The sequence below is a fragment of the Erigeron canadensis genome, chromosome 2, assembly GCF_010389155.1.
Source record: "Erigeron canadensis isolate Cc75 chromosome 2, C_canadensis_v1, whole genome shotgun sequence".
NCBI lineage: Eukaryota > Viridiplantae > Streptophyta > Magnoliopsida > Asterales > Asteraceae > Erigeron > Erigeron canadensis.
Window position 1 is genome coordinate 46,847,622 of NC_057762.1, and position 21,550 is coordinate 46,869,171.

General features: G+C 35.8%; 2 protein-coding genes, 1 long non-coding RNA gene and 1 pseudogene across 5 annotated transcripts; 3 read left to right on the forward strand and 1 right to left on the reverse strand.

Moving 5' to 3' along the window:
* Positions 1 to 5,239: 5,239 nt before the first annotated feature.
* Positions 5,240 to 8,222, forward strand: LOC122590078 (F-box/kelch-repeat protein At1g51550). 3 transcript variants are annotated; one of them, XR_006322396.1, is made up of 4 exons: positions 5,240 to 5,818; positions 6,019 to 7,175; positions 7,504 to 7,611; positions 7,764 to 8,222. XR_006322396.1 is itself a non-coding variant. In XM_043762411.1 (2 exons), exons 1-2 carry the CDS (start codon positions 5,371 to 5,373, stop codon positions 6,963 to 6,965), a joined length of 1,395 nt encoding a protein of 464 aa, XP_043618346.1. In that variant the 5' UTR covers positions 5,240 to 5,370; the 3' UTR covers positions 6,966 to 7,384. The 3 variants fall into 3 exon arrangements, 1 of the variants encoding a protein (XP_043618346.1); XR_006322395.1 differs by having other exon boundaries at positions 7,504 to 8,222; XM_043762411.1 differs by lacking the exons at positions 7,504 to 7,611; positions 7,764 to 8,222 and having other exon boundaries at positions 6,019 to 7,384.
* Positions 8,223 to 9,307: 1,085 nt separating this feature from the next.
* On the reverse strand, positions 9,308 to 14,470 carry LOC122588389 (annotated as a pseudogene).
* On the forward strand, positions 10,369 to 11,668 carry LOC122589674. Its single transcript, XM_043761990.1, has 2 exons — positions 10,369 to 10,709; positions 10,788 to 11,668. Exon 2 carries the CDS (start codon positions 10,832 to 10,834, stop codon positions 11,492 to 11,494), a length of 663 nt encoding a protein of 220 aa, XP_043617925.1. The 5' UTR covers positions 10,369 to 10,709; positions 10,788 to 10,831; the 3' UTR covers positions 11,495 to 11,668.
* A 253-nt stretch (positions 14,471 to 14,723) lies between the features above and the next one.
* LOC122589675 lies at positions 14,724 to 15,836 on the forward strand. The gene is made up of 2 exons (XR_006322303.1): positions 14,724 to 14,774; positions 15,140 to 15,836. It is a non-coding gene; the product is annotated as an uncharacterized LOC122589675 (long non-coding RNA).
* The last annotated feature ends 5,714 nt before the right edge of the window (positions 15,837 to 21,550 follow it).

The following is a 21,550-nucleotide window of genomic DNA, read 5'->3' on the forward strand; positions in this document are numbered from 1 at the left end:
CAGTTGGTCGAAAACTAAAGGCGAAGAGGAAATGGTGTCGAGAACAAATCGATTATATACAAACCGTACATTGTACTGATCTTGAAGGTCAATACTCTACTTATTTACAGGGTAAGATCGACAAGATTGAAAGTGCTATGGAAGAACTTGTTGATGCGGTCGTCAACTTGAACCATTTGATCATAAATGCCGAAGGAGTTTACGAACAAAAAAAATGAGTGTTTAATATGTTGTAATGTTATGTACTTTTAAATTACTTTATGATGGTTTAAGTAGTTTTAATTATGTTGTAATGTACTCTTTTAATAAATAAAAAGCCATTTTAGGAATTTATATGGAGTGTGTGTTGTGTTTTTGAAAGTTTAAATGGGTAATATATATATATAAAATTTTAAATAAAATATTTCAGCATAATTGCACCTTTAGTCCCTGGCTCTTTCTTTCTTCCACCTTTAGTCCTTTGTAACGGTCACTTTAACTTCCCATTTTGGCACCTTTAGTCCCTGAACATGCAGCCTTTCTTCAACCTCCTGCGAGCTCAAAGCTCGCGACCATCTCGCTCAAATGGCGTTCGGATCTCACAAATCCCTCCACAGCTCGCGGCCATCTCGCTCATCTCTCCCCTTCAGCTCCTTCCCCCCTAAGGATAATTTAAACTGGAAAAAATTCGTTGTTGGAAGATAAGATTAAGAGAGTGACAATAACACATACATAATTTCATTTAAAAAAAAAGGCAAGAGAAATAAAAACTACAAACAATATTAGGGGAAGACATATAGTATAAGCACTCAATCTTACCTGAACAGATTCATAAAACATGAGTATTACCATATAATTCCTTCAAGAATAATAGAAAACTTGATAATTTGATTGTCATCCTCGAAAGAATTATATGGTAATACCCACGTTTAATGACCTATACATTACAGGGGACACTACATTTGACACATCCTGTACACCAACTAAACTTCATGAAACCAATTCAAGCAAAACATATTCGATTTCAGAAAAAGTAAGTAAACTCAAAATGACTTACATGATCGCCACCATGATGATGTAGATATATACCTCTAAATCAGATTACAACAAACAAAGTGTGATTAATATGATCTGTTTAGATATATTATTACAACAATGATGGTGTTGATATATACCTCTGTATTGAATCGTCTAATAAAACTCTAAGAGCATATAGGGATGGTGGCAGCGGCTTTTCTAATTTGCAACGAAATGATAAAACCTAAATCAATTAAAAGAAAAGTGTTTTATTAAATCAAAATAATTTAAATCTATTATATTTAATTATACTTACTAGGAAGGAAGGAGATAAGGAAATAGCGGCGTCGTAGATGGTGCAGTCGTGGCGGCGATAAAGGGCCTGAATGCTTGACAGGATTGATGACGCCCTGTGACGAAGGCCGGGGATTTGTTGATGTAGCCGGGCACGAGATCGTTAAGAGAGATGATGGCCAGCCGTCGGAGATGCGAAGGGTTAAAAAGTAGGAGACGGCGGTGGGGAGGTAGGAGTGTGTCATGACTGGAAAGGGTTTCAACATGTATGTTTGATAGATTTGAGAGTTGGAATATTTTGTATGGGTGTTTTTTTCTAATTCTATATATGGGTACAAAAAGATTGATTAAGATTTGGGGTAAATCAGACTTTTCAGGTTCTTAATTGTTTAAAATAAAGTCCAGTTCCATTTATAAAGTAGTATAGATATAGATATAGATATAGATAATCATTCAACTTTTAGTTCGAAATATTCCCAACTCATGACTAGCATATTAACCAAAATTCAAATGTCAAATAACAAACATAAATACTAAAAAGTGCACAATTAAATATGTTATGACTAATTGTTAGATGGCAACATTATCTTTTATTATATGTATTAGAGACTAACAAAAAAACAAATTAAGCTTTAAGAAAAAATGTAAAAGTGACACATAAACTATTTTTGTAAAATGCTTATGTCATAACAATATATTAATATTTGTAGAAAAAGTCTCATTAATTTATTTTTATTTTTTGTTTTCCATCAATAATTTATACTTTTTATCCCCGAATACTTAATTAATATTTATTTTTAACTATTAATTTTAGAATTTTTTTTAAAAATTTTAATCATGTGATATACAACATCCTTATCCTAAACACAATAGGATTCACATAACATGAGACGGTCACAGAATAAAACACGATTTACAATAGATAGTTACTTGACTACTAAATCCAAATCAATATGAACTCCATTCATAATTCATTCCATCTCTTAATCAAAAAGGTACAAAATTTTCTCCCTTTTTATATATATTAGTTTTGCGTATTATTGTTCAAAGTTACAACTGTCACTCAAACAAGAGTCCTAATTTTTATAAAATAATATGAAAACAGTCCTAATTGTTATTTAATTATCATAGGACATGTGATTGAAAATAAAATTATTCGTGTTATGGGTTCGTATCGTGATCAAAGACATATACTTGAATGTCAAGTACATGATCACAAGTTTGTTTATATTTTAATTCTTAATTATCTTTTATAATAAGACCACATTATGAGTGCATCTGGTTTCGAAAAATTCTATAATAGAGAAATTATTGTAGCATGTGCCTTGTAGAATGAATACGACAAACAATTTCATAAATATGTCTCAGCTAATAATGACAATAATGAACATTTGATTATTGTACTACAACTTGTAAAGTATAACATATTTTCACTCTCAAATTTTAAAATCTTATATCCATTTAGATAATTTACTCTTAAATAACAAAAACAAAAGAAGGATATAATTGCTAAAAATTTTTAGCTTGCGTACATGGCTTTTGAGTCCCACTTTTTATATTAATATAGTGAATTATTAAGAGGTTTTCAAAAGTCGTGATAGTGTTCGTGAAGTTTGACAGTATAATTTATTGTCGTTTTAAATTGTATAGTTAGTTGTAAAATCTTATATCCATTTAGGAATTTACTTTTAAATAACAAAAACAAAAGAAAGATATAATTGCTAAATTTTTTTAGTTTGGGCGCATGGCTTGTGAGTCCCCTTTTTATATTGATAGAGGTGAAATATTAAGAGGTTTTTTCGAATGTCGTGGTATAGTCATTCATGTAGTTTGATAGCAATATGATTTATTGTCGTTTTACAAAAAATATATATAATTATATGTTAATTGAAATAACAAAATGATATCTATCTATCTATCTGTTATAGAAATCTCTTTCTTGTAAATATTTAAATAACCCTGCTTGACACTATAAAGATTCATTATTTATTATTTAAAACAATTCTATATGACATCATTCAAAAACATTAATAAAAAAAAACACCTTGGATACTCTCAAAATCCATGTATATCTATTTCATTTGTTTTGAAAACACGAACAAAGAATAACCGAAAATAAAAACTACTTTTTCGATGACATATACTCAATTATATAGATGAAATTTCTTACCCAAATTTTATGTGCTTTATATATGTTATGAATATAAGTTTTGTCTGGAACATGTTTATATAAATCAGTCGTATGAATCACTGGCTTAAATCTCAGTTGCCAAAGGTATATTTTAAATCTAGGGAAAAGTACAAATTTCGTCCCTATGATTTTCTAGAAAAACACGTTTCATCCATGCCGTTAAAAATGAGTTTTTTTCATCCCTATGGTTTTTTCTCCGTTAAATAAAGTTGTCCCTGCCGTTATGTCCCCCCACGTGAGGGCCTTTTCGTCAGTTTACACCAAAAAAATACAAAAAAAAAAACACGTGTCTGCCTATTTTAAATAGACCCAACCCTTTATTTGGACCCACCCATTTCTTAAACTTAATTTCTCCCCCAAATTGTAAACCCAATTCGATCCAATCAATTGAACTTCAACCCTAATTTTAATTTTCATTTCTTTCTTATAATTGGGAAATCAAAGTTGGTTTCTTTGTTACCACGAATCAATGAATTGTAGTTTTCTTGGATGTGTTGATCTCCCAATGTGTAAAAGAGCCACCGAAATTATTTCTGGATTGTTAAGAGCTAAGAATAATTTGGAAATAATGTTGAAAGAAAAGAATGCACAAATTAGTAGATTGAAAAAGTGGTTGATTCTTAGTTGAGTTTTTTTTCATAATTGTGTGACTATGTAAGTCTTAGTTGGGTTGAATAATGTAACTTTGTGCTTCAAGTTTGTTTTTGTTCCACTACAACATCATTCACCAATGGTTTTCTAGACTTAGGCTTCTTAAAGTCAAGGAGTTTAGCTATTGTATTCTCATCCCCTATTTTACCCACATACACATCAATTTCTCTAAACTTAGGAGCAAATCTTAACATCTTTTTGATATCCCTAATAGATTGTAATGGTCTAAGTCCATTATCTAAGTCACTTTCAGATTTCATGAAATAACATTCCTCTATACGATCAGAATACTTTACTTCTTTAAATATAGCATACACTTCTAGCATGTTCATCTGTTGATACTCAATAAAGTCGAAAGTAATTACCTTTCGATGGAGATATGATCTTTTAGGGTTTGTAACGAATTTACCATCATGATAAAGATGAATGGTGAAAACATCTTCCATTCCTTCCTGTATTAAAAAAAGAAGGTAAAACAATTGATAAATTTTTTTTTGAAAAAACACATAAACCCAAATAAGAACAAAAAAACCCTAAATCATTGTTTCATTGAATAAATATGAACCTAAATAAACTTCTTCGGGCTCGACTGCTTGTTTTCTAATTCTCCATCGAATATGCTTATTAATATTAGTATAAGCATGGGCTCCACGAGTGGGAGGTGACACGGGACCAACAAGCTTTGGTAGGTTATTGTGTGTTTTTTCATCATTTTTTTTTACTTAAACTACAGGGATGAAAATGAAAAAAAAAATGGGAAAAAAGATGATAAGATAGCAAAAAGACGAAAATGGCCATGATATTTGTTGTAAACGGACGAAAAGACCCTCACTTGACTTGCACGTGAGGGGGGCGTAACGACAGAGACGACTTTGTTTAACGGGAAAAGAACCACATGGATGAAAAAAACTCATTTTTAACGGCAGGGATTAAAAGGGGTGTTTTGAAAAACCATAAGGACGAAATTTGTAATTTTTCCTTAAATCTACTATGTGAATTCCGGAGTTAACCTTAGGATTCTCATGTCAAAATATTTTGTATGAGGAGAAAGAAACAAAAATCAGAAAAAGACACGAATACTTCCACTAATAATAAAAAGGATGATAATAAAAATAAAATATAAAGATAGAAACTCTCTATTTGACTGACTAACTGACTGACCCGTTGAGTGATTAAGGTGAGGTCTTGGGATTGAAATATCATCAATCAAACAAGAAGAAGAAGCAATTGAAAAAAGAATGATGGGGGGAGGGGATGATGATGATATGATGAGGATGATGATGATAAGGTGGATAACAGATGACCAAATGTTATCCATATTAATGTTGTTACCGGTGGAATCCATATTATCATTTGGGATGAGTTGCAAGAAGGCCAGGCGTCTCACCCGCTCGAATGCTCTTTGGAAATCAATCTGCTTCAGGGATTGGGGGATTACTCCCACTCAACACCAACACCTTCTTCTTCTTCTTCAATCCTCCTCAGATTCTTCTTCTTCTTCTTCTGACGCTAATAATTCTGGGGGGGAATTCGATTGGAACAGACTCTACAGGCGCCTCCGTAACCTGGATCGAGTCTCTTGCTTTAACATGATACCCCTCGATAGCAGTCCCACCCCAAGAGCTTCCCATTCTCTCAATTTTTTCAAAGGATGTCTCCTCCTTTTCGGTGGTGGTTCCGAGGGAGGTCAGTCAGTCACTCTCCTTTTTATTATATTTATTATTTATTTTATATCCTCAGTCCATCTGCCCTTATTAATCAGTTAGATTTACATCTACATACATGTTTGCTTGTTTCTTTCTTTGTTAGGATACGATTTACCCCTAATTAATTAATTAAACCTACTTACTAAACTCTAATTCTTGATCATATGTGTGTGCTTTTAGGGCGTCATCTTGACGACACTTGGATTGCATATACAGGTAATAATGGGTTTTTTACGAGGACCATTCATTGGCAACGACTTGTATCATCATCATCAGACACCCCTAGTGGTCGTTTTGGTCATTCTTGTGTTGTCATAGGGGACTCTCTTGTTCTCTTTGGAGGTATCAATGACAGCGGCATCCGTCAGAACGATACATGGGTAGCACGACACCATACTAACGCTTTGTCTTGGACGCTACTTGATGTCGGTCCCGTGTCACCTCCCACTCGTGGAGCCCATGCTTGTTGTTCTCTCGATAATCATACCATGCTAATCCATGGAGGTATCGGCTTATCTGGGATGAGACTAGGAGACACCTGGGTGTTACATCTCTCAGACAATCTTTCTTTTGGCACCTGGCATCAATCCATCGCACACCCCTCTCCCTCGCCTCGATCAGGACACACATTGACCTATATCGGTAGTAGGACTGTTCTGTTTGGGGGAAGAGGAACAGGTTATGAGGTTCTTAATGATGTCTGGTATTTTGATTCTTCTCAACCCCCTCATTTTCAATGGGTACCCGTACTGTTTGATCTAGCCGATATAACTGGTGGTGCTGGGACTTCCCTCCCACGTGTTGGACATTCGGCCACCTTGATTCTAGGAGGGAGGGTGCTTATTTACGGTGGAGAAGATTCATACAGGCACAGGAAGAATGACTTTTGGTTGCTAGACATCACTAGTTCAACAAGGCTGGGTCACGACCAGGGTATGTTATGGAGAAGGCTAAAATGCGATGACGGATATCAGCCCAGAAGCAGGTCATTCCATCGAGCTTGTGCAGATGAATCCGGATGTTATCTGTATGTTTTTGGTGGAATGGTGGATGGGGTCCTCCAGCCTGCTCAACCTACGGGACTCAGGTTTGATGGAGAACTTTTTTCCGTAAAGCTTCTACTGTAAAACAACTGGTACTAACCGATAGCCACCTGGTATGGTGAGTCGTGGTTTTGATCTTGGATCTTCCAGAATTAGCTTGACCACAGACAATTATGACTACTTGAAAACAGGGGATACGTTAGCTGTTGATGGTAAATGATGTTTCTATGAGGTGAGAGGTTGTCTCATCGCGGGCCCCAAGTCGACCATTGATCATCGGCTTCTAAACGTAATGTATGTCCCCTTTTCTCGTATAGTCCAACAAAGTGTATCCTGTTAGTATTCGTGATGTTTCTAGCATTGCATGTTCACTTGACATAATGCACAGTATAATGTGGATTGGATATTGAAGGGACACGAGTACTTGTTAGTCTTGTATATATCCCCTAGGTAATGAGTTTAGGTTTTGGTAATTTTTTAAAAAAAATTTACAATTGGCTTAATGTCATATGTTTGATGCTTCTTTGTCATTGTATATACGTACCATGATCAAACTTGTTATCTTTTGCTAGTATTAGTTTTATATTATCAGCCATATTAAGAAAATGAAGTGTAAACATAGGTTGGATGGTGGTGGAAAAAGGTGAATCTCTCATGTGTATAAACTCAACTTGAAGGGGGTAGGAAGGTGGCCACATCACTACATCTTAACTTGTTGCTGGATTATAGGGTAATGATATTCGTACCACATATTTTGGTAAATTTACCACACAGTACAACTTTCTGAACACAATGTACAAGTTCTTAAAACACATGTGTGATATATTTATCACAACCTGTGGTACCAATATTACTTCCCATATAATATATGTACGCTGACAGTTGCCGACGGAGGAAGCAGCCACAAGTGCGAGTGAGTGTAGGGTACCTGCTTTCAGTATGTGGCTGCTGGTTGCCTGTCTGTAAGGCCAGTGTGGTCCTTATTTCTACATCATTGCATTCATAATCATCTCCTTTTGCCAACAAAATATCAAGGGCCCCTCTTCAAATTATACTATACTCCTACAACACAGTTGACACAGTGGTCCTATTGTGGACATGGCCCTGTAATTTCTTTCTCAGGCGACATTGTTTCCTCTAATCCATATGAGTCATTGCCATAGTTGACATTAGATGTTTACCGTGCACACAATATTCAGGTCTATGTATATTTGTATCCATATATGGTCTTGAGTAACCATTGTCCACTATGGTTAAGCTTATCATTGCTAACTAACAATCATTATATGAACCCCTACACTTTGCATGTTTATAAAAAAGATATTTCATAATTAGTCATCATAAAATTTCCGCTCACTCTAACGGAAAGTCCTTTTGCGAGCAGTCTCTTTATCCACGGATAGAGGTAAGACTATCGTCATCTCGCCTCTTCCATATCCCGCCCATGACGTGATTGGGTATAACTTACATTTATCTCGCCTCTTCCATACCCCGCCCATGACGTGATTGATCACTCTATACTTTTTACACTTGCTCAATCTCTAAAGCTAATTCGGAAACTTTGGAATGGGAGTAATGCCCGACGAACCAATCTCCATGACGTGATTGGGTATAACTGACATTTATCAACACATTCTAAAAGGTAAAATAAAAAATTAAAAAAAGGTTAATTAATTGGCTTTTAACTTAAAATAACCACGTTAACATATCCAAGTTGATATTTGCACGTAATCCACCTAAACTTCCACCACCACCACAACCAAGTTGGTATTTGCATGTCTAAAAATTATTTGGCACTTATCAATTATATAATGGAAGGTAAACTTTCCAATATATTCCAAACCTCTTCCAAGTTTCACATAACTTGATTAATTTACCACAACTATGCATTAACTGTTTGTACAGTTTGTTGTAATACTTGTATTGTGTGGTAAATTAATCAAATTATGTAGTACAAATATCACTTCCTTATTCTAAACCGTTATCTTTTAGACCCCCATTTTCACCATATACGTTTTTTAAATATTTTATCCCAAATGAAGTCCCCTTCAACCGAAAAATCTTCACCACCACTCAACTCCAAGAGCCCAATTTAGATGGTTTTCTTGTGACTTGAATAAAAAAAGATGCTTTTTTGTGATATAATTACTTTAATTTTCTTTATATCAAAACAAAGAGACAACAAAGGTGGGCAAAAATGATAGTGCTCAAAGCAACAAGTATTCATGTTGAAATTCAAAACACCAACCAACCAACCTCGCCACACTATCACACATCAATATTCAGTAAACCCACCATGTCCCATCAAAAACCTATACATCATAACATACAACTTCAACGACCAACCCACTAGTATCTACCACATATATATATATATATATATATATATATATATATATTAGTTTTTTGAAAATCATTAAAAACACTTTCAAGTTTGAAACACAAACCACCACTTCCTACACAGGTATCAAATCTACTTTAGATGCATCTTCACATCTCAAGAATATGCCCTCCAGGCTTCCTGGCAGCATACACTTTGTAAGCTAATTAAGTGGGTAGAGGTGTGCGTATCCCTAGGCGACTGATCCACGACTGTGATTTCCATGCAACCGCATACATAAATTCCCCCCCCCCCTTTTCCTTTAATTTATTCGTCCTCAAAATTTACCCCTCTCTCTCTTAGGGTTTCTGACCTCCGTCTCTTTCGATTTTACTCATTAGGTACGTGTTTCCATCATGTTCCTTTTTACTTTCTTCTTCATTGTCTTTTTCAATGTCTAAAGGAGGTTTAGAAACCACCGAATCGACTGTTATTCAGTCAAAATTAAACGAGTTTCTCAATAGATACTTTCTTGGAAAGATATCGTCTTTTAAAATTCCGGCCGACGGGGAAACGATCTTGACTCCCCCACAAGAGTATGTCATTTTCTATCTGAAGTCCATGACTAAGGGTAATGTAAGATACCCGTTTTCCTCTTTTCTCATTAGTTTACTAGACTACTTCGATATCCATATTTCCATTATCACCCTTCTTGGTTTATAGAGAATAGTAGCATTTGAAGTGATGTGCAGAGCCAGAGCTTACGACGGTGAACCGTCGATTGATTTATTTAGATATTTTTGTCAAACGTGTCCCTCTGGTGATTGGGTCACAGTAGGAAACCGCTCAAAAAGTGGTTGTTTTCGAAAAGGAGGGGGGTTGGATATTTGTGAGTGGAAAAGTGGTTTTGTTTTTATGAAAGCTTCTTTAATCCCCAATGGCTATGATTCTGTGACCGATCGGAAGTTGTTGTGTGTTCATAAAAAATACGAGAATCCTTTTCCTGATTATTTTGTATCCTGATGTTGTTTTATATAAAGTGAAAGTGATTGATATCCTACCTGGTGGCATAGACATTGATTGTAAGGATTTTGGTATACTTTATTTGTGTTGTTATGGCCTTTGGTTTTGATTGTGTTTGTTGATATTTGTTTTTCGCATATATGACTTTCAGAAAGTTTGTGAAGAAAGGTGTGAAGGAATTGACTGTAGTATCTCGTCATGGGGGACAGGGGAGTGGTGTTGCCGATACTCCTTCGCAAAATGCTGGTTGTTCTAGTGTTCGTAACGAACCTCTTGAGGTTTAAGTGTTGTGAATCCCCCTATCCTGAATGTTGACTTGTCTGAAGCTGAAATAGTTGAGGTTTCTGCCTTTAACAAGAGGAAGAAGAAAAAAGATATCGTTGGGTCTGGTGTCCCTCCTACCATTGCAGGTCGTTTAAAGAGGAGGAAGGTTGGAGATGATGCCAAATCTGCAGAGTTCCGGAAGCGTTCTGCTTCAAAGACAGGTGCAACTTTTCTCCTTTATTTATATATCTTTGAAATTTCCGTTTTGCAGTATTATATGTATCATTTGCTTACTACAGGTGCCCATGATCAAGAGATTCTCACCTGGCTGAATGGTCAGGATATGAATGCGGAAGATGCGAAGAAAATAGATAGCATAGATAACGAGACATTTCTGCGTGTCTTCAAAAAGGATCACCAGTTTCATTCTTATCTTGATGCAGTTGTTGCTAGGCGTTTTTCCAGGATGTCTGTGGATCTAAGGTCCAAGAGCCTGGAGGTGTATTCCTTGTTGGCCACCGTTGAGGATTTGAAGGGTAGGGAGGCTAGGTTTGTTACTACTGTTGAATCATCCGATATTGTTCAGGATTTTAAGAAGAAGGTGAATGTTTTAAAAGTTGAAGTGGTTGTTCATGAGGAGGCGGTGTTAAAAATGCAACAAGAGTGTGATGCAGAGCGTGAGGGCAGCAGGTTCTTGCGTGAGAAAGTTGATTCCCTGAAGTATGATCGGGTCAGGTTAGTGACAGAGGTGATCCTATATGTGAGCAGGTCTTTGTTGTATAGCGATGAAGTTAGTCAACTTTTGGGGGAGATGGCTTCAGCTGAAAGGGCTGAAGAAAGGTCGACTGTTTTAGAAGAGTTTGTTGCAGAAGGTAAATGTGATTTGCAGTGCCGGGGAGATTTTATTGCAAATGCCTCTCATGACCTTGAAATTGCCAACCAGAAGCGGAAGGAGGCTATTTTTCGTTACCTGAAGAAGGTTGTGGCTAACCCAATGCTGATGTAGATGACCTGCTCAAAGTTGTTCCTGACTTGATTCAACCTGAAGATGCTATCGATCCCCAGTGATGTTCCTATGGCCTGTGTGCCTTTGATGTGGCGTCTGTGCCCCTTTGAACAATTGTCTTTTGTTTGCAGCTTATAATGCTGCTTTTGGACAATTTACTTTTTCTTGTTTGCAGCTTGTAGCTGTCGTTGGATATTTTCTTTGTAGTTTATGATTCCATATTGATAGCCTTGTGTGGGCTGTTTTGTGGATATTTTGCAGTTTAAATACTGCTTTGTGAATATTGCAGCTTAAGAGCCGTCTTTTAAGCAGTTATGACTGCCCATTTCTGCACCTTTATTGTGCTTTCAATACCCACTTATTTGCATTCTCATGGATATATCCGTGTTGCAGGTGTTTGTTGGACTTTATATTCTTTCTTTTAATATCCGGAGTTTAGTTATATGGGCGTCCCCATTTTGATGCATTTAGTATGCATATTGCGTGTATATATATATGTATTTTTTTATTTTTTATTTTGAAAAATCGTATTAATAAAAATAAGAAGTTTTTTATTTAATAATATAAGGGAGGTTACATACCATATTCTCTATGTTTTCTTATAATAATGAAAGATTAATACGTCCTGTGACTAGGGCTTATTTTTCGGGCAGGTCCCTATCCGTCCAAATGCCCATAATATGGTCCTTCCCTCCATGAAAGCCAATGGGGCCATCTTGACCTTCTTCAGATAACTTCTTTGCCTTCGTCACCAAGGTCCCTATTCCTCCGTCTGATTCGTATTTGATCATTCCATGTACTACTGACGGGATCATTTCAAATTTTTGGATTCCCGATCTCCCTAGGATTGCTTGGTAGGGTGAGGTTCCCTGGACTACCATGAAGGCTACATTCTATATTCGTTTCCAACGCCTTTTTCCAATGGTCTTTTTACAGACAGCTTTCCTAGCGGTCTAGCCGTACTACTAGAGTATCCTTGAAACGAAACTTCTGACCGTTTGAAATTATCCGTGACACAGGGAGTAACTTCCAAAATACTTTCTCATAGAGGACGTTACATTCGCTCCTTGTGTCTACACATATTTGTTTTACTTTCGAAATTTCAAATATCGCAAAAATTACCGGTGGGTCTCTGAAGACTACAGTGTTACAAATTGAGGGAAATGTGATCCTTGCAATATTGCCCCTGTATGTCTTCGGGATCCTTAGTCTTGTCTCAAGTTTGTTCTTTATGATAATATAAATTGTGTTCTCAGGGCCTTTCTTCTTTTCATCTACTTCATCCTCCTTCTTGAAGCCCTGCTGTTGCCTGACGCTTTTCACCAAGTGTGACAATTTTTCTTCGTTAATTGCTTCTTCTATTGCCCTCTGGAGCTGCCAACATGCATTCGTGTCATGGACATTGTCCCTGTGGAATTTACAATACTTCTCCGGGTCTTTCCTGTTCCTTCCGCTTAATCTTGTTGGTGTGGGGAAAGTCTTTGCAATGCTTTCGGTAAGCAATATTTCTTTCGGGATTTTGTGCAATTCTGGAAGGCTAATCTTGAGGTACCCTTTGTCGTCTTTGTAATATGGATTATACCTTGCTTTTTCTTTATCATTTCCCCACTTTCCTTTTCTGCTTATTGAGATTTCTTTTTCCTGTGGGAGGCTAGTGTCCCCTTTCGAGGCGGTGTCCCTGGCATCCAAGTATACATGAGCTCTCTTTCGGACCGTTTCGAATGTCATCGGGAGAACTCTGTACAATAACTCGACTAATCCTTTGCTCCGAAGGCCATGTAACAATCCTGATATCCTCTGTGACTCAGGGAGATCCACAATATCCTCCGTTTCGGTGGTAAACTAATCAATGAATGCCCTGCAACCCTCTGTGTCTCTCTATTCCATGAGCTGAATTTTTCCTTTAGGTCATCGAAACAAGTAGGCCTTTTTAGGGTTTCCTAAGTCTTAGATCAGGGATATTATTTCCCTAGTTATCACCTGGAAATGATAAGATCAAATCCTGAAATTATAGGGGAGAAATTCTTATCTCTTTTTATCTTCTGCAGAATCCTTTGTTACGAACGAACCATCGTACCGCAACGTGTTATGGTTCCTTTGTGTGACACGTCCTGCGTACTGCTGGGATGGTATACCATCAGTAAATGCATCTGCCGGAGGAACTATCATCAACACATTCTCATTCCTCTGCACTACTCCCATCACACTTACCGTGCTCCCTTCTTTGATATACCTATCACCATTTAGATATAGATAATTATTGTTAGAGTAAATAATTGAGCTTTGCAGGCTCCACCGTACAATAATCAACACACTTACCCTTCTCTTAAGCTCATGACACGGTCATCACTTGACGGATTTCTTTCACTCAACCACCGAATGAATTCTGGGGACAAGTCTTTATTCAAAGGGTTGATTTCAATCACTACTGAGTCATCCACACTAGGGGTCACCCTTGCTCCATTCCCTGCCTTTACCAGCGCTCTTAATCCAGATTGAAATCGGATATGTAGAAATCCACCACATGCCTCTGATATAAAAAGCCAATCAAACAACACATTATTCCTAACAATGACACAAAGACAGGGCTAAGCGCTACTCACATCTAATAACCTAAGTCCCCAAGTGAATCGTCGATGCGTAGGATTGGCTGCTTTTGAATCCTAACCTCGATACTCGTATAAACTTGTGCAAGTATACACACATCTAGGCACCTTTTGAAAGGCCGACTCCAAAGGCACATTTCCACAGGTCACCACCTACACAACAAACTCACCCTTTAAAGTAAGTTTTAAGCTAGGACCAACTAACCGATTATAACACTGCAAGTCATGTTACCATTTTAGTTTATATATGCTTTTAGAGTTTTAGCATTCATGCAATGAACTTTCACATGTGGAGTACTTTTGAAATATCCCCACATTAAAACTTTTTCTAATGAACAAACAGTGGACTCCTATAAACTTTAGAACGCATTTAGTTGGCATATTAATAAGCGGGTTCTTCGATCATTCTAATGAAATGAATAAGAATGATAAATCACAGATCGAACCAACGAATGGGAAAAATTGGGTGCTATCATATAGCTTTGTATCGGCTAAGTTTACGAGTTGGAGATAAGCAGACTTTTTTAGTTTTTGTTTTTTTTTTTAAGATAATTGAACTGTGATTCCTATAGGGCATGCACTTTCCAACGAAGATCCAGAGTGCAAATCGTGCAAGCGAAGCCGGTAAATGGACCACAGTGCAACATGTATATCAAATATATTCTAATCTCAAGGTATATAAGGAGGGTAATCCCTTTTAGCCAAAATAAAGGTATATACACTATTAATTACCTAAAGGGGTTCAAAAAGTACCGCCACATATTCTTTAAAGCTACTATATTATGTTGAGATGTGATATGAGCCTGCTACTCAAATCGAGAAGGAACTAATAATATCTATACTTTTATAATTCTATATTATAATATAAAAAAAGTACTTTATTTTTAGAAGTGTTGAAAAATATGTAATATTTTTACTTAACACCTGATATCGCCTATTAAATATATATTTATTTAAAGCGATATCATCTCTTTTAAGTTTATATTGCGATCATTTTATGGACTATTGATATTTATTAGACAATTTATGTGAATTGTAGGTTCATTTGATGAAGTATAATGAAAGTCTTAAAATAGTTGTTCTTAGCTCAAGTTTGGAATACATTAGCAGATCAGGAGAAAAGAACTATGTAACTTGGAAATTGCAATGAACTTATATGGTGGGCTAAGTTGGGCCGATGACAAGAAAGAAAATGGCAGCTCACTTAATTTACATAAAGTCCAAAATGAATGAAGGGCCAATATCTCCCTTGTTTTGTTCGTGTGGGCCGAGAATAAAAAAAAGAAACAAGAGAAGTCGGTTAATCATCAACAACTATATTATATATTATATTACGAGAATTGGGCAGGGGGATCATAATATTCGTAAGGTCGGTTTGTAAGGGAATTGGAGGAGGTGTACGTGGGGGTGGCAGGCGAAAAAGACAAAGGAGGAGGGGTTTTGGTGGTCGGCTAGTAAGGAGACAATAATCTATCATCTTACGAATTGGAGGCATCAAAACTATATATAATTCGAGAGGTGCTTGTGGGTTTTTTGGGTCGAATAAAAGAGGAGAGGATCTCGTGGGTAAGTCCAGAGGAGGTCGACAGAAAGTGAAAGCCTTTTGGCTTAGTTTTCGAATTAAGCAGCATCAACAAAAGCAAATTCTAGTTCGACTCTTTTCTCTTTTATATTCTTTTTAGTTGCTTATTTGCAAGACTTAATTACTATATAATTATTATTATGGATTTTATTTATTTTATAATTGTTAGTTTTATTTGTCTTGCCATGAGTAGTTAAATCTTTAATCATCTACTAAGATGAAGTGACACAATTGAATGATGGTTGCACTATTTTTATAATTCAAGTTGATTTGATTTAACGTTATGTCGTAATCTTAGCTTATTAATTCTTTGTTATTTAACTATTAATTGCGGATAGTTTTTGCATGATCTTAGTGGTAACTAGGCTGTGTAAAAGTTATTTTGATTGCTTGGTTAGAAGCGATTGTTTCTATGACGGATACGGTAGAAAGTAATTAATAGTTAATAAGAGTTAACGAGTTAATGGTTGGGTACAATCAATAGACACAATTGTTATCTAAATAACCAAAAAAATTAGTTGACTAGGAAAGATATGAAAGGCGTCTTGGAGTACCGGTCTTAGTAATGGAACTAGTTAATTAAGGGAATTGAATAAAGTAACGAACTTGACGGGTACGGGGTGAGGCTTTGTTTAGTTCTCGGTTATTAATCAACATATTTGAATTGGTTCTTCAATTAAGTGCAACCTAAATTTCTAGTGTCATGGATTCGAAGTAGATGACCTTTTAATTAAATTTGATTACAACAATCTTCTTTTCAATTGAATTCTTGGGAATTGCTAACTTTAATCTTTGCTAACTAACTTTTCAAAATCCAAGGTGACGGGAGTCCTTAAAATCCAAAACTCTTTTTAAACTGCATTAAACTCGCTTGCTCTAAATCAGTCCCTATGTTCGATCCTGGACTTACCTTTAAACTATATTGCATATGAACGGGTCCACTGCCCGAGAGTGTGTAGTAGTCAGTTCTAGGGTATTTCTTGTTTATAAATTTAAGACTAGATTTTACATATTAACACCCTTTAAAATATTTTCACCTACACTACTCCCTTAACACTAATGATAAATTACACTTTCAATCATGTATCTTTTAAAATATCTCCATTAACCTTTTACATCAATTATCTACACCACTCAATGCCTCATATACCACCAACAGTCTCTCCAACCACCACGTCGTTACTGCCACGACCACCGTCACATTGCGCGGGTAACGTGGTAGTTATAAACTTATAAATAAGATGGATAATCGATACTCGAGAGATCGATTAACTCTTCAACATTCTACTTTCGAGAGGTAAACCAGCTCTCCTAATTGATAACCAAATCACCAATTATATTTAACATTATAATATTACAGTCCTAATGCCCCTATTTATAAGAAAAGACTTATTATTACTCAAAACCCCAACTTAGTGAACAAGTAATTATACGATAATGTAAAATAAACTAATAATATAAACGCCACTTAACCCCCTTGACTTTGTGGGTCATATCATTACCCCGCCCTCAAACACCACCTTGTCCTCAAGGTGTTAGCCTTAAAAAAGTTTCTCGCAAGTAATTCCAAGATCCCATGGGTAGTAATCCTCATAATGAACTTCTCTTCTAACGCCTTTGCAACTACATTTTTTCCCTAATGACTCTTGTTTCCGATTCTCAAAAGCAACAACTGTTGCAACATGTCATATGAATGATCAAAGTCTTTAGTTTTCGTTGTATTTGTCATAAGTAATCAGCCTAAAAAATAAATAACTAGAGCTGGCACATCGTGTCCGACACGACACGATATGACACGAACACGATAAGACACGAACACGACACGATTTTTAGCAGGTCACACGATAAGGGTTCTGTTAAGGGACATGTTAAAAGGTACACGATAAGGGACCTGTTAAGGGACCTGATAACGTATCTTAATGTGACATGTCTTTAATGTGTCTTACATGTCCATATATATACTACTTGTCTTATCGTGTTTTAACATGTCCGGACCAGTTAAGACACGAATATTCGTTTCGTGTCTTAACTGGTCCGGACCTGTTAAGACACGAAACACGTTAAGGCCAAACACGAAACACAAAAAAACAGGTCATGTCGTGCTAACATGTCCGTGTCAGAAATTGCTAGCTCTATAAGTAACACCCCTTACCATCTTCCACGGTTTTTAAGTGCCAATACCCCCTACAACAGTCTATGGGGAGGTTGAAATGTAGACAGTTTTACCCCTATCTGAAGGTCGAAAGGTGCTTTAAGGTTCTACCTAAGGTAGAAAAGCACCCCCGACCTGACAAGGAGTGAGGATCAAACCCTTGACCCCTGTCTCGAAAGGCAAGGGTCATAACTACTTGATCTAACCTTACTGGTTAAAAGATTTACTGCGAAATTTTACTTGTTTTTCTTTATAACAGGGCTACCACTAACATTTCCTAGATTTTTTTTCTTTTAACATCTCTTAGATATCGAGTGTGATAGCCAAATGTCTTAGCCCTCGAATTTAAAAATTCGTTGAAAGTATATCGAATAACATCTCTAATGAAAGAGCATGAAATTTTAAAAACACCGATATAATTTTTATAATTTATCAATGTACGGTTTGTAAGATAAAAGATTTTAAACGAGTTGGAGGAATAAATGATTTATGGATGAGAGAGAAAAAAGATGATTGGTTGAGATTTGATGAGAGATAAATGGTGTTTGATAATATATAATTGATAGAAGGGGCATTTTGGGAAAATAAATGTTGAATTGAAAGCTGAAAGTTGAAACCCTATTTGCTTTATAATATAGTATAGATAGTGTTATAATTTCCCTTTGTATATTGTTTTTCAAAGAGCGGGTATTTAGATTGGATATCATTTTATTGTTTTGTGATTACGTTTTAGCAAATCATAAGTTGAAATATTTTACTCTATAAAACTAGTATATTAAACTTTAGTATTTTTGTTAGTAGATGTAGAAAATATATTTTATTTAACTGTGGTGTTTTTATCCTAATTACATTTTTTACTTTTCTCTCCGAACTCCCTACTTTTTTTTGGTCTATACAAAATGTACGCAATGGAGCTCAGTAATATCATTGTTTTTGTCTATGTATTTTTATTTCTTAGCAAAATACGAGTGGAAATTTATTTTTGATTTAAATGAAATTCCTTTGGAATAAAATCTAAGTTTTTATGAAAATTACATTGTTTTTGATAAAGATGATATAAACATGATAGAGATTCATGAACCTTTTGTAGGTCAATGTTTGTTTAGTGAAGAAGAGGATTTTGTGTTCTATATTGCTTATGCAAACAAAAATGGATTTTCCATTCAAAAAGGAAGAAGGAAGGTTCATTAGCCAAAATGGAGAAAAGGAGCGACGAGGCTTCTTTATCATGAAGGAAGCCGGTAGTAAAAGTGGTAGATTTTTCAAAAGCACAAAGAAATCGGGGTTCTACCAAATGTGAGTGTAAATCTGATATGCGAATTAAAAAGAGAAGGGTAAATGAAATTTCCCCCGATGAGTGGCAAGTTATTACTTTCATTATCTATACTACCTAATAAAGAGAAAGCTTTTTTTATTTTATTTTAAGCAATTATGTCTTTAAAATCTCATAAATACCCTTGGACTTTTTATAATACACTTATCTATACTTCTATACTACTATAGAAAAATTATACCCCTATGTTGAAAAGTTTACAATTTTTGTTTCTGCAAAATTACCATTTTACCCTTAATTAAATAACTTACACAACTATTCCATAATCTTTTAAAAGATATATTCACTATCCCTAAAAATTAAATATCTTTGTATCAATTACCAACACCACTTGACTCCGACGCCACCACATCGCAACTAATGTCATCGCCGCCGCATTACGCGGGTACCATGCTCGTAAAGCATAATCATGACTTGTTATGTGTGGACAAGGTACGATTTCTTCCATCGTGTCGTGATATTACAACGGAAGATGAGAAACGTATTGTGATGCTCAAAGAAAGTGGTTTATCTATTAGACAAATAATGCGAGTAATGGAACTCGAGAAAAATGTAAGTCATGGACAACTTTCTTTTCTAAGTAGAGATGTTCAGAATTTTATTAGCAAACTTAATCGAACTCATGCTCAAAATGACGCAAAAGGTCTTTTGGAGTATTGCTTAAAAAGTAAGAATGAAATTCCAAAATTTCAATATGCATTTACAATTGATAAAGAAAATTAGCTAGAACATATTTTATGGTCTCCCGCTCAATATTTTGTTGGTATAAATAATTTGGAGATGTTGTGGTTTTGATACTCTTAAGATATGCCTTTTGGCATAATTGTTGGTGTTGACAACCATGGAAAAACCATATTGTTTGGATGTGCACGCTTACGCGATGAAACAACGGGTACATTTAGATGACTTAGGAAGGTAATCATTCAATATTACAAAGTACTTTACTAATTAAAGTTAAGCATCGTATTTTATGACTTGAAACGTTTGGTGTTTATTTGGAAGACTTGCTAGATTTTTTATACAACAAAAATTTTATTTGTCCATTACACGCTCTATGAATCGGTTGGTCAAAAATATGCTCAAAGTTTTTATTTGCTATAATATTTGTAACTTAAAATGTATGCAGAAAGTTCCTTTACGTGTCTAAAATGGTTGCTAATAGTAAGATGAATATTACTAAATTTATTATATGAATAACATCTAACATCCGATCTAGTATTAGCTAAAAGGGAACCGATCTTTTAGAGGTTCATTACAGGCCCAAACATTATTCCAGAACCTAATAAGGTTCCCATTGACCCCCCCCCCCTCTTTATACATTTTGTTTAACCCTGAATCAGCAACCGTAACCTTACTAATAGATGAAACAATCAGACTTCCACACCCAAGTAGAGTGCGGTTGATAGGTAAGGGCTCCCAAGATTGTTTCGTGTTATAAAGTGAGTCAATAACCCTTTTCCAAAGCACCGAATTTTCGTTACAAGATCTCCATAACCACTTACTAAGAAGACCAATGTTGGACTCTTTAAGTTTGCATAACCCGAGCCCTCCCATGAAGATAGGTGAAGCCACCCGGCCCCAAGCAACCCAATTGATCTTTTTATTTTCTGGCGACCCGCCCCAAAGAAATCTTCGAATAATACATACAACCCATTCACAACTTTATCAAACACTTAAATTAATGAAACCTAGTATGTGGGTAAGCTCCCCATGAAAGATTTGATGGGAGTAACCCTTCCTGCCATGGAAATACAATTCGACTTCCATATCGGACAAAAACTCCCAACTCGCAACCCAATTTATATTTCCTCAAATCTTAATCCCGAAATGGTAAAATGACAATGAACCTTTCTTACATTTGATAATACGAGCCACTCTTTTGACTTTAGTTTCTTCCATCCCAATCCCAAACAAATTTGACTCATTTATGTTAATTTTTAAGACCCGAACATATAAAAAAGCACGAGTTGTAACCCCTGGCATAACTGGAAAAAAAATGAAAAGAAAAGAAAAGTGCAAAACATCTATATTCCCAATTAAAGATTATCGAGTGGTGTTGAAAAGATTATAAATTTGGGACATGCGATTTTACTTATTTGCGCTTATATACCAAAAGTTTAGACTTTTGAGACACACATGAGACGCTCTGTCATTAGTATCCGCTGCAACACGTGAGCATGAGGTTTATTACGCAAGTACATAACGGGGTGGGGTTGTCATCGGTTTTTCAAGCTAGACTAGGAGGAGTGGAGCATCCATGGAATGCCCCTCCTCCACTCCACACTTGACATTCGTCCAAGCCCAATCATGAGGGGCATTCCACCCATTCCCTTGGGATGGAGGAATATGCCCAATTTTATTTTTTTTTGATTTTATAAATAAA

What these genes read in the sequence shown, in the direction of transcription:
- LOC122589674 (XM_043761990.1), top strand. Translation starts at nt 10,832, where the DNA reads ATGAATGCGGAAGATGCGAAGAAAATAGATAGCATAGATAACGAGACA.
- LOC122590078 (XM_043762411.1), top strand. Translation starts at nt 5,371, where the DNA reads ATGATGGGGGGAGGGGATGATGATGATATGATGAGGATGATGATGATA. An exon ending in CGGTGGTGGTTCCGAGGGAG is followed by an intron (nt 5,819 to 6,018) that starts GTCAGTCAGTCA and finishes GTGTGCTTTTAG; the next exon opens with GGCGTCATCTTGACGACACT.